The 16,569-nt window shown below is 50.0% G+C and overlaps 1 protein-coding gene across 8 annotated transcripts; it reads left to right on the plus strand.

Annotated features, from left to right (window-relative positions):
• Positions 1-497: 497 nt before the first annotated feature.
• On the plus strand, positions 498-16,563 carry NPR2 (natriuretic peptide receptor 2). 8 transcript variants are annotated; one of them, XR_013443748.1, is made up of 20 exons: positions 498-1,959; positions 2,768-2,973; positions 7,913-8,026; positions 8,331-8,466; positions 8,706-8,800; positions 9,028-9,160; positions 9,385-9,469; positions 9,934-10,063; positions 10,226-10,300; positions 10,509-10,586; positions 10,812-10,916; positions 11,014-11,085; positions 12,935-13,094; positions 13,259-13,414; positions 13,493-13,661; positions 13,821-13,967; positions 14,442-14,565; positions 14,756-14,824; positions 16,080-16,250; positions 16,322-16,460. XR_013443748.1 is itself a non-coding variant. In XM_078061442.1 (20 exons), the coding sequence occupies exons 1-20, from the start codon at positions 1,293-1,295 to the stop codon at positions 16,507-16,509; spliced, it is 3,084 nt and encodes a 1,027-aa protein (XP_077917568.1). In that variant the 5' UTR covers positions 498-1,292; the 3' UTR covers positions 16,510-16,563. The 8 variants fall into 8 exon arrangements, 7 of the variants coding, with proteins under 7 accessions (XP_077917568.1, XP_077917569.1, XP_077917570.1 ...); XM_078061442.1 differs by having other exon boundaries at positions 16,076-16,250; positions 16,322-16,563; XM_078061443.1 differs by having other exon boundaries at positions 9,943-10,063; positions 16,076-16,250; positions 16,322-16,563.
• The last annotated feature ends 6 nt before the right edge of the window (positions 16,564-16,569 follow it).

Consider the following 16,569-nt stretch of genomic DNA (forward strand, 5'->3'; position numbering starts at 1 on the left):
AGTGAGAGGTTCCTGCAATGGGAAGTGTGCTATGGTTTACTAGGTGGAGGACTAGTGAGGATACCAAATATGTGGGGATTCCTGACTGCTTCCTGGAGACTGGAGTGTTGGAGGGACTCAGGGGAGTAGAGAGGGGACCCTAAGAACAGCGGGATACGCGAGTGGGGAGAAGTTCTGGGCTCGTGGCACTGTGCAAGATGGGCAGAGTGGCGGAGTGGGCCAGGGGCTTGGGGGAGATAGGGGTAGGCCCTTAAAGTGAGAGGACGCCCAGGAACCTCGCCGGCCTGAGAGGCCCTTGCGCGGAGCCCCCGAGTTGTCACTGGGTGGGTATGAGACCTGGGATGTCCCTGGGCGCCAGGCAAGGGGGTGGGGGGAGACAGCAGGCGCCGGAGGGTGGGGCCGGAGGGGGAGGAGGAGGGGCCGCGGGGGCGGGGAAGGCGCGGGGCGGGGGCGGGCGCGGGCGGCCTGCCCGGGGAGTCACACTCGGCCGCCGCCGCCGGCGCAGCGAGCGGAGACGGGCCCGGCCGCGGCGACCTGACCTGGACGAGCGGCGCGCCTGGGGGCCCAGGCGGGGGGCGGGAGGAAGCGCCGGGCAGCGCTGGCCGCGCGGGCCCAGGAGGAGCGGAGCAGAGAGGAGCTGGGACACGGGCGGGGCCGCCGCAGCTCCGGATGGGACCAGCGCCCTGGGCCCGTTAGTCCAAGCAGGAGCTTCAGGAGAAGCCTTCACAGGGAGATTCACCCCTGCCTTTCCCTCTCCTCCGGCCCAGGCCTCGCTTCGCTCCCCGCCCGCCCATGGTCCCAGTCCTTCCGCGGCGCGGGCCCCCTCCCACCTTACCCCCTTGGTCCTCCTTTTTGCGGCTCTCAGCCCTCCTAGTCCCTTCAGCGGCGAGGTCCCCCGGGGCCTTTTCTTTGTACCAGCCTCCCCCCCACCCCCACCCCATCCCAGTCTCGGATCCCCCTTTCCTTCTCAGCTTTATCAGGCTCCTTCACCTCTCACTGTCCCCATCCCAGTCGCAGGCCCCCTTGGTCCCTCCCTTTTCCTGCCACCCTACTCAGCCCTCAGTCCTTGCCCCAGGCTGGTAGACCCACCCCCTGCCTCTACCGCTGGGGCTTCCTCCCATCTCCTCCTCTCCCGTCCCCACCACTTTCTGTACCCCAGCCTACCTAGCTGCTCCGCACTTCTCTTCCTGGCCATCTTCCCCCCAGGTTCCAGGCTGGGTGGTGCTTGTGCCTCCCCTGGAGGCCAGAGTGGCGCCGGGGTCTGGGGGTGGCGGGGCTGCTGCTTTCTCCCCATGGCACTGCCATCACTGCTGCTGTTGGTGGCGGCCCTGGCAGGTGGGGTGCGTCCTCCCGGGGCGCGGAACCTGACACTGGCGGTGGTGCTGCCAGAGCACAACCTGAGCTACGCCTGGGCCTGGCCCCGGGTGGGTCCTGCCGTGGCCCTGGCGGTGGAGGCGCTGGGCCGGGCGCTGCCCGTGGACCTCCGGTTTGTCAGCTCCGAACTAGATGGCGCCTGCTCTGAGTACCTGGCACCGCTGCGCGCCGTGGACCTCAAGCTGTACCATGACCCCGATCTTCTGTTGGGCCCCGGTTGCGTGTACCCTGCTGCCTCCGTGGCCCGCTTTGCCTCACACTGGCGTCTTCCCCTGCTGACTGCGGGTGCCGTGGCGTCTGGTTTCGCAGCTAAGAGTGAGCATTATCGTACCCTGGTGCGCACTGGCCCCTCTGCTCCCAAGCTGGGTGAGTTTGTGGTGACATTACACGGGCACTTCAACTGGACTGCCCGCGCTGCCTTGCTGTATCTGGACGCTCGCACAGATGACCGGCCTCACTACTTCACCATCGAGGGCGTCTTTGAGGCCCTGCAGGGCAGCAACCTCAGTGTGCAGCACCAGGTGTATGCCCGTGAGCCGGGGGGCCCTGAGCAGGCCACCCACTTCATCCGGGCCAACGGGCGCAGTGAGTGTGGCCCAGGCTATCTTAGGGTCAGGGGGAGGAGGGTCGCCGCATCCCTGGAGCTCAGCACTGGGAAATAAATGGTGGATGGACGTGGTGGTTGGGGTCAAGAGGCACCTGTGGACAGAGCACCTGTGACGAAGGTGAGGGCGTTGTATTAGGGGAGCCCGTGGATGGCACAGGCAGATGTAAACCAGGGATAAGATTTCAGGTAGAATGAGAAGCGAATCCTGTGTCAGGGAAGAATGTGGGATTGGGCAGAAACTGAATTTGGGGAGCAATATGAAACGAGTGCCCTGGAGTAGTGAATGTGTATCCATCTGTGAGCAGAGACTTCTTAGACTGGGGCACCAAGAGCCCTTGGTCGCAGAAAAATCGTGAGGACTCCATAAATGAACTTTCGGGTTCAGCAGATTTGTTTGGGAAAGACGGGGTAAAGCTGACACTGAGAGAAATTCTGAGCAGTCAGTGCCTTTGAGCCTAGGGAAGGGCAGGGCAGAGTGGGGCAGTGAGGAGGGCTGGGTGGGGGGCAACAAGCAGAGCTCTGGGAAGAGGAGGGGCTTAAAGCTGATAGCTCCCTTCCTCTAGGGTCTGGAGTCAGACTCTGACCTCTGCCAGATGGTCCATAAGGCCCCAGGGTACTTACGACATAGACTCCAAGGGGGAGGGATGGGGAGCATATGTTGGGTGGTTGATAGGTTAGGGCACTCTCTTCCTTGCTAAAGATGGAAATGCAGATGGTTCAGAGAGGGGGCTGTGTGGGGACCGGATCCTTTCTCAGAATGCCCCTCTGTCTTGTACCTGTTCCCAGTCGTGTATATCTGTGGCCCTCTGGAGATGCTGCATGAGATCCTTCTTCAGGCCCAGAGGGAGAACCTGACCAATGGGGATTATGTCTTCTTTTACCTGGACGTCTTTGGGGAGAGTCTCCGTGCCGGCCCCACACGCTCAACAGGCCGGCCCTGGCAAGACAATCGCACCCGGGAACAGGCCCAGGCCCTCAGAGAGGCCTTTCAGGTATCAGTTGAGCCAAACTTGGAGGAGGGGGAAGAGGAGCTTCTTTGAAGATTCTCTGTCTCTCATAAGACCCACAGAAACCCCAGGAACAGGGCAGGAATTATGAGCTACAAGGAGGGAAACGAACAGAGGCTTTTTGAGTTTCATATCGTTCTTTCTTACTTCTCCACTTTTGTGACTCTCCTGAGTGTCAGCGCTACCTCCCAAGATCCTGGAACACCCTCCTAAAGTCTCATTAGTAGACTATACTGTGAGGGAGAAAAGTTCTAGAAAAGACCTGGTCCCAGACCCCGAGAGGACTTCCATCCTTTCTGGATAAGCGAGGCATGATTGTGGTGCAGTTAACTACAAGTCTGCGAAAGAAAATGATTATGTGTCCTGGAACAGATATTAAGAACTTCAGGGGGTTCAGAGGAGGGAGAATCAATGTCAGCTGGGTTTAGGAAAGCCTTTTTATAAAGGAATAAGAATCTGTTGTGACTTGAAAGGTAGATGTCATATTCCTAGTCTGAGTGGGAGACAGGATCCAGGCAGCCTGAGCAAAGAGAAAAAGATAGGAATGGGCATATTTGGGGGACCAAGAAGATACTGACCTGCCAAGAAAGAAGGGTTGGCTTGAAGCAGATATAGGAAATAATGTTGCAGAGGTATAATCAAATTAAGGAGAGCTCTGAACCTAAGATTAAGGTACTTGGACTTGAATGTGAGGTCCTTGAGATTTTTTTGCAAAGAGAAATATAGAGACAGAATTCAGGTTGGATTAGGAGAGGAGTACTTGGGTCTCGAATGGGGTGAGGTGACGTGGGCTCCTACACTGGTGGCAGTGGTAGGAATGCAAAGAAATGAATTTACGAAATAATTTGTAGGGGTAATTGACATGACTCTGTTCATTTCACTCCTCTGCTCAAAACTGTCAATGACTTACTTTCTACAGAATAAAGTCCTGACTCCTTATCACGACATTTCAGACCTTCTGCAGTCTGTGTTCAGCTCAATTTTTCAGTCTTGCCTCCTGGTGCCCCTCATACCCTGTACTCCAGCCAACCAGACCTCTCTCAGTTCCCCAACCCCTGGGCCTCCCCGTCCTCTTGCCTTTGTGCTCTTTGCTCCTTTTTTTCTGGAACGCTCTTCCTTCCTCATCCCAAATCTCTGCCTCTTCAAATCACACCCATGAACTGTTCCCTGATTCTCTCACCAATTTTTCACTAATTTATGTATATGTGTTTCTTTCTTTCTTTTTTTTTTAAGATTTTATTTATTTGACAGAGAGAGACAGCGAGAGAGGGAACACAAGCAGGGGGAGTGGGAGAGGGAGAAGCAGGCTTCCCACTGAGCAGGCAGCCCGACGCGGGGCTCGATCCCGGGACCCTGGGATCATGGCCTGAGCCGAAGGCAGACGCTTAACGACTGAGCCACCCAGGCGCCCCTATATGTGTTTCTTATTTATTTATCCATATCTCTCCTTTTCCTGAAAAGGATTTGAGGTGGCCTATGGGCTAACTTTAAGGTCTTTTCACCTGGGATTCTTTGAGTCTGAAATTCAGTAGATGTGTATAAGGGCTGGACTTTGGTGGTCATCATCTCCAATGAGTAAAGTTTTATGTGGCTGTCATTATATATTTGGTTGTATCTGACTGTGAGTGACATGTCTGGGTCTGAGTCCGTGACTGTCACACTTGAACATGGGCAGTGGCAGGACAGGTTTCGTTTATGCTGTAACTTTTGCCTGAAATGACCTTCTCACCTTTGTCTGTCTGGATAATGTGTGCGTATTCTCTAAGACTCAGATGAGTTATTTTCCCTTTGAGGAAACAATCCTCGAATCCCCAGGTTGCACTGAATTTCCTGTGCTTGTGCTTAACTCTGTCTCCTGTAGAATTTACCACATTATTCGGTCGATATTTGATTCATTTGAAGATTGACTCATTCTATTAGTATCTATTGAGTACCTCTTATGTCCCGGTCACTCTGCTAGGTTCTGGTGTACAGTGGAGAACGTAACAGATGTAGTCCTTGCCTGGAACTTACATTTAATAGGATGGACAGACACTAAATAAGCAAATAAATACAAACATAGGACAACTTGCGATGAGTGTTACTTAAAAAACCCACAAAAAACGAAGATCAAAACAAAACCAAACCAAGGCCTCTCATGTGAAGGGAATAACGAGGGAATTGTACTTTAGCTAGTGTGGTCGAGGAAGATCTCTATGGTGCTCCTAAATGGGATGACTCCAGGGCCTTTTGGGCTGTATTTTTTTTGGTGGAAGGAATACCTTTCTTTCTCGTCTGGGAATTCCTACCAGTCAAGGGGCCCCAGCACTTCGGGTGGGGGAAATGAGATCTAGTCAGCTGACAGTTAGATAAATTAATTCTCAGTTTTCACACTCACTACAGGCATTATTCAGATAGAAAAACAAAGGGAGATTTTGCTAGGACACAAGAGAAGGGGGGAATCAGCAATCAAGAATATGCTGAGGGGGGAATCAAGGCTTTGGGGTGGGGTGAAGGTAAGGGGGTAACGAGGTGTTCTCTGGAAAAGCTACTTATCCTGTTCCAATGCTGGAGCAGGGCAGGGGATGAGGGAAGGTGGGTGGTCAGCTACAACCAAGGGTGAAAGAGCAGAGAGCCCTTACCCCGGAGATACCTGGCCTACTGGGGGGAGAGGGCTCTGAAATTAAGTATATTGATATGACTTTTCTCTCATTAAGCCATAGCTGCGTGATCATGCTCAGTTTTGTATTCTACGTGCCTAGCATGGACTTACTAAACTGCATTAAGGTGCGTGTTGGGGAGAAGTGGGGAGAGGACTAGGAATTCATTTACAGAGGAGTAGGGCTAGCAGGTACCGTAAACCAAGGTGATCAACCAGGATAGGGAAGAATAAGTGGATACAATAGAACTAAGTAAGCAAACGACAGCTAAACACGTTTTTGGCAGCCTTTGCTTGTTTTTCTTCTCACCTGGGGTCCACTGTGAAAAGGGCCACCATTACTTACCTTTACCTTCTTCTCTCTATGTAGCCCTGAGCAAGCACAGAAATTCTTTGGAGGTTCTTCTTTTTTCTTTTCTTTTCCTTTTTTTACATAGCTAGTAACCACAGCAAAAACAGTCTAGCATAGCAGTTTTCAAAATGTGGTCTTGGAACCCTGGGGGCCTCTGAAATCCTTTCAGAAGGACCGTGAGGTCAAAACTATTTAAAACATAATACTAAGATGTTTATTTGCCTCCTCACTCTTATCCCTCCGCGATTGTACAGTGGAGTTTTCCAGAGGCTACATGACATGTGATGCTCTTGTCAGCCTGGCAGCTGGAGAAGGTGTACTTGTGTATTCTTGTGTTCTAAATATTTGTCAGTTTTAATTTCTAAAATGTAAATATTGATAGATATAATCCGTGTAATCAAAAGCTCTTTGTGGTCCTCAGTAATTTTTAGTAGTGTAAAGGGGGTCATGAAATCAAAAAGTTTGAGAACTGCTAGTCTAGCAAACAGAGAAGCCTAGAGAATTATGAAGTGTCTAAAAAGCATTAAAAACCTGTTATCAGCCTTTATATTGAGATATAAATTGTGTTAAGCACGATCTTTTTGAGCTCTTTTACTGATTTTTTAACATTGTCAACAATATCCTACCCTTCTATTTTTCTTTTATTCTTGAAATAGGTGTTACTGAACAAACCCTTCCAACCCCATCCTCAGCCCCCTTCTCCTTTTAAATTTTACCCGAGGGTGGGAGAGTATTACAAGCCTGTGATCAAGGACCCAAATGCTCCAGGAAGAATAATTACATTATGAAGCAAACGCTAGTCTAATGTAATGATTACATATTAGAGATTAACTTTATTATTTCCTACCTAGAATGAACTGATACAAAGTAAATCACATATATGTGATTTATCTAGTATCTCCATGTCCATACGTACTTTCAGTGACAGGAATGAACAAAACTGGTAGAAGTGAGTAGATTTTAATCTATCATTTCACAAAACGCATTGATCTGAATGAAGTCTTGCCCTGAAGTTGTGACGCCAGTTTCCCATCCAAGGCAAAGGCTGGTCTCAGTCACTGTGCAGGCCTGAGGTGTAGACAGAGGCCAATATGTCCATCAGCAAAGCAAGGGGAAATGAGTGAGGTCAGTGGGCGCCAGGAGGGCATCCCAGAGGGAGACAGAGATGCGCTGACCCAAGGCCAGTGATGTGGGCCTGGCTGAGATCACGTGTGTCATTTGCGTAGCTATGAAATGTGTGTGGGCATGCGTCTATGTGTTTTCTCTGTGACACATGTCTATTACTTAGTGACGTATAGGACCATGCCCGTATGCAGGACAGTGCTGCTTAGGGTGGGTATTCCACACACGTTCAGTGAATGGGCCCACAACTTTTCACTGATGGACTCATTGTCTCCAAGTGTTTCCCTCAGGTGTCCTGAAATCTGTTTAATTCACTGGGTGGAGGCACTGTGTCCAAGTGGCCCAGAGGAAAATATCAATACTTTACTGATCACATTAACAGTAATTAACACCTCAGAGAGGAGCTGTTGATCCGTGTTGTCCTTGATAGTGAGTATGTCCCCAGAAAGGATGGGACAGAGCAGCTGTGAGTGCCGTGGCCGCCTGGAAGGGGGAGGGGACAGGGAAGACAAGGGCACAGGTTTGGGGGATGGAGCTGATATCTCTATTTCCCAGGCTCCACCTTCCCAGAACCGTGCACTTTTCATGGAGGGTGCCACTCCCCTCTTCCCAGATGTAGTAAACGTACACCGCACGGACCTCCCACGCACAGGTGCATGCACAACACAGAGCTTAGTGTCCTTTCAGCCTTCAGACTCATCTGTGTATATTTTGTATCATGAATATTTCACCGAGCTTCCCTGTCCTGCTTCCTCTCTTCCCCAATGCCTATCTTGAATCCTGTTCACTCTCCCCATGTGCTGTTGGTACAGACAGTATTGGTGATCACTTACCGAGAACCCCCAAATCCCGAGTATCAGGAATTCCAGAATCGTCTGCTGATAAGAGCCCGGGAAGATTTTGGTGTGGAGCTGGCCCCCTCCCTGGTAAGTAGATCTCTCTTTCCTGAGAGTCGGGCCAGGCTTTGAGGAAAGGCTCTTCTCCCTAACTCAGCATCAAGCCTTGGCCTCGGAGCCAGCCCAATTTGGGGACTGTCTGCTGTCATCCAGGCTTTTTCCTTCTGCTCTTCTGTCCAGTGGAAGTAGGGATGGCATGTTAGGAATGACAGGAGGGAAGGAAGCAAACCAGAAGAGAGAGAAGAGGTAGAAGGAGACCCCAGAGACGGGAAAGGGGGCTGGGGAGGGGCCTGGCAGGACATTTGGAGACCCCTACTGAAGTTGCCACCCCTAGATGAACCTCATTGCTGGCTGCTTCTACGATGGGATCCTGCTGTATGCTGAAGTCCTGAACGAGACAATCCAGGAGGGAGGCACCCGGGAAGACGGACTTCGAATTGTGGAGAAGATGCAGGGACGAAGATACCATGGTAATGGAGAGGGTCAGGCAGGGGCCAGAGCGCTGCTGACGGGCCTGGGAGCAGAGTAGGCAGAAGAAAATACAGATGCCAGGGGCAGAGGAAGAGTTAGGAGGGGTCAGAGAACATGGTGGAGGTGGACGTGTATTAAGAACAGGGGCAGGAGGGATCTGAGGTAATCGGAGGAATCGGGGCACAGGAGAGGGGCCGAGGGTAGATCTCAAAGTAAGGGCTGCTCTTTTCTATCTTAGGTGTAACTGGACTGGTTGTTATGGACAAGAACAATGACCGAGAGACTGACTTTGTCCTGTGGGCCATGGGAGACCTGGATTCTGGGGACTTCCAGGTAACGGGGGAGGAGGCAGGGAGGAGACTGTGGGCCCTGAATATCCAGCTTTCCAGGGTTTGGTGGGGCAGAATCAAAGGTACTAGAGGCAGGGACTTATTTGCTGGACCTCTATCCTGGGTGGGTGGTAGGCTGAGGAGAAAAGCAGCCAAAGAAAAGCAGCCAGGGGTCTGGGGGAGAGGCTGGTGGGAGCAGGCCCGTGGGCCCAGTTTTCTCCTTCCTCACAGCCTGCAGCCCACTACTCAGGAGCTGAGAAGCAGATTTGGTGGACAGGACGGCCTATTCCCTGGGTGAAGGGGGCCCCCCCCTTGGACAATCCCCCCTGTGCCTTTGACTTGGACGACCCATCCTGTGATAAAAGTGGGTGTGTGCGGGGGCTGGGAGTCACCCTTCCTCCCCTAACTTCCATCCTTTCATCTCCTCTCCCTGACTCCCCACCCTTAGCTCTGTTTTCCCCTCTACTTGCAGACCCCCTCCTCACTCCTTTCCCTCAAGAAATCTGTCTGCTCCCTGCACCCTGAGCACTGCCCCCTCCCTGTCCACAACTCCACACAGTCTTCCTCAGGGTCCCCTCTCTCCTTCAGCTCCACTTTCAACTCTGGCCATTGTGGCGCTGGGAACAGGAATCACCTTCATCATGTTTGGTGTTTCCAGCTTCCTCATTTTCCGGTGAGTTCTGGGCTTCCCACTGACCTACCCCCTTCCCTCCCACCGCTCAGGCCTTCTGGGGGTTAGCGGGATTCTTAGTTTGATGGTTGTCTCTTAGGCCTAACACCTTCCTCTCTAGCCTTTCTCGTTAAGCTTTTAGCCTAGGTGTAGTTTTCCCACTTTTGGTCCAAGCCTGGGTGTCCTAGCGACAGGTTTCACGTGGGGTCTTCTAAGGGCAAAGGTGAATTTTCCATCAATGCTACCATTTTAAGAAAGAACTTTTACCTTCAGCCTCTGTGTTTTCAAATGAGCACAGAGCACGTATCGCACGTGTAGAGAATGCATCCTCCTGAGGCAGTCCTGCACCGAGTCCCACCTCGAGTGTAATGGCTGCAGCTTCGGGCGCTGCAGGGAAGCCCCCCGCAACCCCACTGTTGGCTCCCGGGGTGGTAGGATCGGGCTTGCCAGTCAACTGAGGTGTGCAGTCCTTACAGAAAGCTGATGCTGGAGAAGGAGCTGGCTAGCATGTTGTGGCGCATTCGCTGGGAAGAACTGCAATTTGGCAATTCAGAACGATATCATAAAGGTGCAGGCAGTCGCCTCACACTGTCGCTGGTGAGCTCTGGTCTCAGCTGTCCCTCTGCTTCCCTCTGAGTGCCTGTCCTTTCGTACCCTGGACCTTTCCCAGCACATTGGCTTGTAATGATAGCCCTTGCACTGCCACCATCATCTAATGTTCCTTTCATCCTTCCGCCTCCATGTTGCCCTTGGCCCCAGCGGGGATCCAGTTACGGCTCGCTCATGACAGCCCATGGGAAATACCAGATCTTTGCCAACACCGGTCACTTCAAGGTGAACAGTCATCCGCTTGTTCTGGTCCCCACCATTTCATCCTCTCTCATCCCCATATGTCACCTCTTGCCATGAACCTCTGCCCCTCATAACCTTCCTTTCTATGTCTAGCTGAGCTCCTGGATGTTCCCATGCTTCTCCAGGATTTCCTAGCACTTGGGAACTCCTGATACTAACTTCCCTTTTCCTCTTTCACTCCCACCATCAGGGAAATGTTGTTGCCATCAAACATGTGAATAAGAAGCGCATTGAGCTGACCCGGCAGGTTCTGTTTGAGCTCAAACACGTATGTAATGTTGTATGGGTTAAGGGTAAGGGGTAGATAGGGATGGAGAAGAGGAGAGGGGAATAGTAAAATTGGCTAGGGAGGCAAGGGGCTTATTTATAAGGGATTTTAAGTTGTAGGTACAATTAAGAGAAAGGTCCTGTCATGCAGTGCTTTATTTCTGTATCTGATTTTTAATCTCCTTAAATTCTTTTTTCCTTTCCCACCTTTTGTTGTTGTTCTTAGATGAGAGATGTTCAGTTCAACCATCTCACTCGCTTCATCGGTGCCTGCATTGACCCCCCCAACATTTGCATCGTGACTGAGTATTGTCCTCGGGGGAGTTTACAGGTAAGGGAAAGGTGGAGATTCTAGGGATAGGGCAGATAAGCATGTGATAGCTAGTGGGACTAGAATAGTCATATAATCTATTCCATGTCACTACCAGGATATTCTGGAAAATGACAGCATCAACTTGGACTGGATGTTTCGTTATTCCCTCATTAATGACCTTGTTAAGGTGAGTCTTCCCTGCTCTTCCATAAGAGTTCATTTGCTTTAAAATGCCTTTCTTTTTTTTTTTTTTTAAGGTTTTATTTATTTATTAGAGAGAGAGTGCACATGTGCACGAACGGGGCGGGGAGGGGCAGAGGGAGAAAGACTCCTCGCTGAGCAGGGAGCCCGATGTGGGGCTCCATCCCAGGACCCTGGGATCATGACCTGAGCTGATGGCAGATGCTTAACTGACCTAGCCACCCAGGCACCCCTAAAATGCCTTTGTTTCTTGATCTTTGCTTTCAATTTCTCCTTCTAGTCCTGTGAAAGTCCTATTCTCTCCAGTTCCCCTTATTCCTATGGTTGGATAATAAAGGGTCTGGAGTTTTTAACTGGGGGAGATTTATCTGCCACAAAGAGTCCTGACAAAGAATTTTTGTCATCCTGCCCTAGATATCTCAGATCTCTCACCATCATCTTTTTTTTTTAAACCTCTAAGAGTTTATATTAAGATTTCTCAGCAGGAAAAAGATGAATGGGGTCTCCAAACAAACTGAAATTTAAAAAAAGAACATTTACTAGTAAAATTAAGAGAAATGAAGGAAAATTATACTAGACCTTTGGTATCTTCCCATATATTAGTTTTTAGCTATTTTCAGGTGACCCAGTGGTGCATGGATTTGCAGAGGTATGAGTTTGAATCTTGGAAGGATTGGATAAGTGTTTAGAGCAATTCTTATAGCCAGTGAGCTAGCCTAGTGGATCACTTGTACCACACCTGAAGCTGGCTTTGGTTTTTCTGTTTAATTCTCATGAGGTTATTTAAAAAATTTTTTGTGTGTGTGCATGAAAATTTGCCATCAAGTGAGAGATAAAATATTAGGTAAAGTTGATGTGGTGGCTGACTGTGATGATAAATACAAGAAAAACAGGACTCTTGAGAGTACCATGATTTGATGGAAAAGTGATTTAGGAAAAAGCCAGAAGCCTAATCCTTTCTGTATTCACAAATTTGGTGATTCCGAAATTTGTTGATATCAAAAGGAATAAAAAGGAGGAGTTCACAGAGACTAGAGTTATGATTTTTTAGGTCAGAGCTAAATATTTAGACAGAGGTGTTTTGGTTAGCATACAGATCACTGCATCCTTTTTCTGTTCCACCTGAATTGACTGGGGCGGGCTCCCAGGGTTTCATTTTGGGAAGCACCACTCTGCCTTCTTGGGACCTGCCTGATAGTCCCTCATAGGCAAAGGTTTTTCTCTTCTGGCTCTGCATTGGCTTGGCAGCTGTCTCCCACTTTTGTCCATTGTCCAGGGCTTTACTAATTTACTATTTTTTCCACTTTCTCTCTGGCCTAGCATTCTCTCTAGTAGATTGCTTTCCTCCTCTATCCTGACTCGCCTGCCTACACATGGCTATATGTTAAAGTTTACAACTGGCTAGTCTTCGTTGGTGCATCTAGGTACTCTTGATACCTGGGTCTCTAGCCATGTCTTCCTAAGTAGTGGCCATACATTTGAGGCCATCATGGATGTCAGACATATCATTTTTGGAGTTCACCCTCGTAGTTCTGTTTACTACTCAGAAGACTGACTGCCCTTTCCAGTCCTCCCCTTGTCCCTCCCCTTAAACATTTCTCCTGTCCCTGGTGCCATGGTGCCAATATACTGTTTATGGTACCAAGAAGGGATGACTCTCCTATTCTGCCTGCTTCTTTGGGTAGGAACTTACTGTAAAGGATGCCTTCCAAAAGTAGCTTATTGTTTTTATGGTCCCGAGATCTTTAGACAGCTAGCTAATGCCCATCTCATGGAGAGGGGGGTATCTTAAGCCAGATATAATCCAAACCCATGACTTGATCTGTATCCTGCAGGGCATGGCCTTTCTCCATAACAGCATTATTGCATCCCATGGGAGTCTCAAGTCCTCCAACTGTGTGGTGGATAGTCGTTTTGTGCTCAAAATCACAGACTATGGCCTGGCCAGCTTCCGTTCAGCTGCTGAACCCGATGACAGCCACGCCCTCTATGCCAGTGAGGCCTTCCCCCACAACCCCCTTTTATATTTCTCCTCTGGCCTTGATCATTTCCACCTAGGGAGGGTGGGAGAGGGAGATGGAATGACAGTAATATGGGGAGCATTATGGGCTTGGGGATACTCTTTTTGAGGACTTGGCCAGCCTTTTCCCTCTTTTCAGAGAAGCTGTGGACTGCCCCAGAACTGCTTGGTGGGAACCCACTGCCAACCACAGGCATGCAGAAGGCTGATGTCTATAGCTTTGGGATCATCTTACAGGAGATAGCACTTCGCAGTGGCCCTTTCTACTTGGAGGGCCTGGACCTCAGCCCCAAAGGTAAGAGTCAATCTACTGCCCATAGACTCCTCTACCTGGGGGACCCTATTCTTCATCCAAAGCTTTTATCACCCTCAGAGATTGTCCAAAAGGTCCGAAATGGTCAGCGGCCATATTTCCGGCCAAGCATTGACCGGACCCAACTGAATGAAGAGTTAGTATTGCTGATGGAGCGATGTTGGGCCCAGGAACCAGCTGAGCGGCCAGACTTTGGACAAATTAAGGGCTTCATTCGCCGCTTTAACAAGTGAGAGGGCACTAAGGGGCGAGGGCTCCCCAGGGATAGAAGCCTCATCAGTGTTGGTGGATGAGGTGGGGCTGGTGGGGCCAAGAGGGTGGGTTGGGTAGGAAGTCCTGGGAGTCTTGAGAGTCTGGGAGCAGGTACCATATCCTGGCCTCCCTCCAGGGAGGGCGGCACAAGCATATTGGACAACCTGCTGTTGCGCATGGAGCAGTATGCCAATAACCTGGAGAAGCTGGTGGAGGAGCGCACACAGGCCTATCTGGAGGAGAAGCGCAAGGCTGAAGCTCTGCTCTACCAAATTCTACCCCAGTGAGACTTTGGTCACCTTCCCAAATTTTCCTTTAGTATTCTACTCTATTGGGTTCTCCCAGATCAAGCTCCTGAGAACTCACTTTCCAACTCTTAGAACCCTGTTTTGTTTCACCTTGACACAGTGAGCCTTTCTGGCTATTGACCGTGTGTTTTCATTCTGTCTCCAAATGAGCTACGCTGCCTTCTTCCTGGCTTCCCAACCCTTCCTTTTAGGACACGGCTCTACCGTGCCTTTGCTCTAGCAAGTGGATGTAGAACACTCCCAACTTGAGACATTTAGCCCCCATCCCTAGGGGTCCCCTTGCAACCCCCCACCACTTAAATACTTTACCTTGAGCTAGTCCCAGTCACCTTCCTTCTCTTCTACCCGGCTTAGCTTTCATGTTGCAACGCATCTCTGCTCCAGCCATGCACTCCTTGCCTCTCTCCTCCACCCATCCTCTCTCTCTGAGTTTGGCCCTTGCTTCCTAGTTCAGTGGCAGAGCAGTTAAAACGGGGAGAGACTGTACAGGCTGAGGCCTTTGACAGTGTTACCATCTACTTCAGTGACATTGTTGGCTTCACAGCTTTGTCAGCAGAGAGCACCCCCATGCAGGTGAGAACCAGAAGTGAGAAGTAGGGGGTGGGATAGGGATCTGGGGGAGCTTCGTTGGGGCATAGGGAGCCTTGATAGTAGGGGAGATTCATTTGTTCTGGAGTTCCCATATTTTGTTAGGGCTTATGGGTTAAGAATCTTAGAAAGTTAGGCTCAAGTCTCAGGGGCTCTACTTTCCCATCCTTGTTAGGTGGTGACACTTCTCAATGACCTGTATACCTGCTTTGATGCCATAATTGACAACTTTGACGTCTACAAGGTGAGAGCTGGGGCTACCCTTCTCCTGAGACCACCTTGAAAATCCAGTCTCCCTGAACCCTACGTGCCTTACCCCACTCAATGGTCAGTTTGCCCTCCTGGGGGCCCTTTGTAGACAAATGAGGCTCTGGCACTCTTATTGTATCTTTCAGTCTGATTTCTTGTGAATCTTAGGCTGCCCTAATCAGAACCATCACAGGATTTAGCCCCTATCCGCCACTTTTTGCCTAGGAGTATAAACACAGCCTATCCATTTTTTCTCATCTCTCCATCCCTTCTAGACATGGAAGAATCATATGGGATGTCGGTACAGAATGATTTATTAGGGTGAGGGACATGCTACCTTGTAAAAGATTTTGTTACATCATTGAGTTGGCACAGAGTGGGCTTTATTGTACTTCAGAGTAAAAACCATTGGGATTTAGGTGTTGATTTTGTGACTAATTGTGTGGCCTTGGGCAAGTAACTGGAAAGCTCCTTGAGCCTGAGATATTTTACCTATAAGTTGGGAATAATAGATTTATTGTGGCAAGTGCACATTGCACAGATAATACTATTCCTGTCTCTTTCCTTTGGACTTACTCTACCATGTCTGTTATTACTATAACATAGAGCTACCATAAACCCTTTACCAGATTCACCAGTTATTTATATTCACCCCACTTCCTTTATTTAAAAAAAAATCTATATATCTATGTAATTATTTTCTGGACTATTTGAGGGTAAGTTGCAGGCACGGTGCCCCTTTATCCCTAAACGGTTCAGTGTCTGGTTCCTAAAAATAGGCCATTCTTTTGTATAGCTTCAGCACAATTAACAAAGCCAAGCGGCTGCTTTCTTACCTTGCACAGTTCAGGCTGTCTGAGGCCTAGTTCAGTGGGCCTGCCTGCCCTCCTCACTAGCCTCTGTGCTCTTCAGGTCAGCCCTGTTTTCTTGCTTCCCGTTTCCTGACAGCAGAACCTATTTGTCCATGTGTTGTTGTAGACAGGGTATCCATTCATTCAGCAAACGTTTACTGGGTGTTCGCCAGGTACAGGGGTGGGGTAGGAGGATTTAAAGATTCCCTTAATTGCACCTCTCCCCCCTCCCCCCTCCGCCAATTCTCAGGACCGTGGCACTTACTTTCTAATCAATGTTCTGGCCTCCCAGGCTGTTAGGATGACTCATAGTGGTGTTCAGCTTATCTCCTTCTACGCTTCCCCATTCCCACTGATCCACATAGAGGTGACGTTTTCATCCCCATCTCAATCAGGTAGAAACGATTGGAGATGCCTACATGGTGGTGTCTGGCCTCCCAGGCCGAAATGGTCAACGCCATGCCCCAGAAATTGCTCGTATGGCCCTAGCATTACTGGATGCAGTTTCTTCCTTCCGCATCCGCCACCGACCCCATGACCAGCTGAGGCTACGCATAGGGGTCCACACGGGTAAGGCTGACTCTCACTCCAGCCCTTGTGTCTGCTTTTCCCAGGCTCTCCCAACCTGTTTCTTCTCCTAGGGCCCGTCTGTGCTGGGGTTGTTGGCCTGAAGATGCCCCGCTATTGTCTTTTCGGAGACACGGTGAACACTGCTTCCCGCATGGAGTCTAATGGTCAAGGTAAAACATTAGCCCTCAACCCCAGCCTCAGCCTCAATGTGTGTTGTCCTTTTCTTCTTTTCAGAGTTCCTCCAAATCTCTCAATCTGAGAGATCACAGTTCCTGACTGCCCCATCCTTGGACATATTTTGGTTCTAGTGCATGCCCTG

Source organism: Halichoerus grypus, chromosome 14 (assembly GCF_964656455.1).
Source record: "Halichoerus grypus chromosome 14, mHalGry1.hap1.1, whole genome shotgun sequence".
Taxonomy (NCBI): Eukaryota; Metazoa; Chordata; class Mammalia; order Carnivora; family Phocidae; genus Halichoerus; species Halichoerus grypus.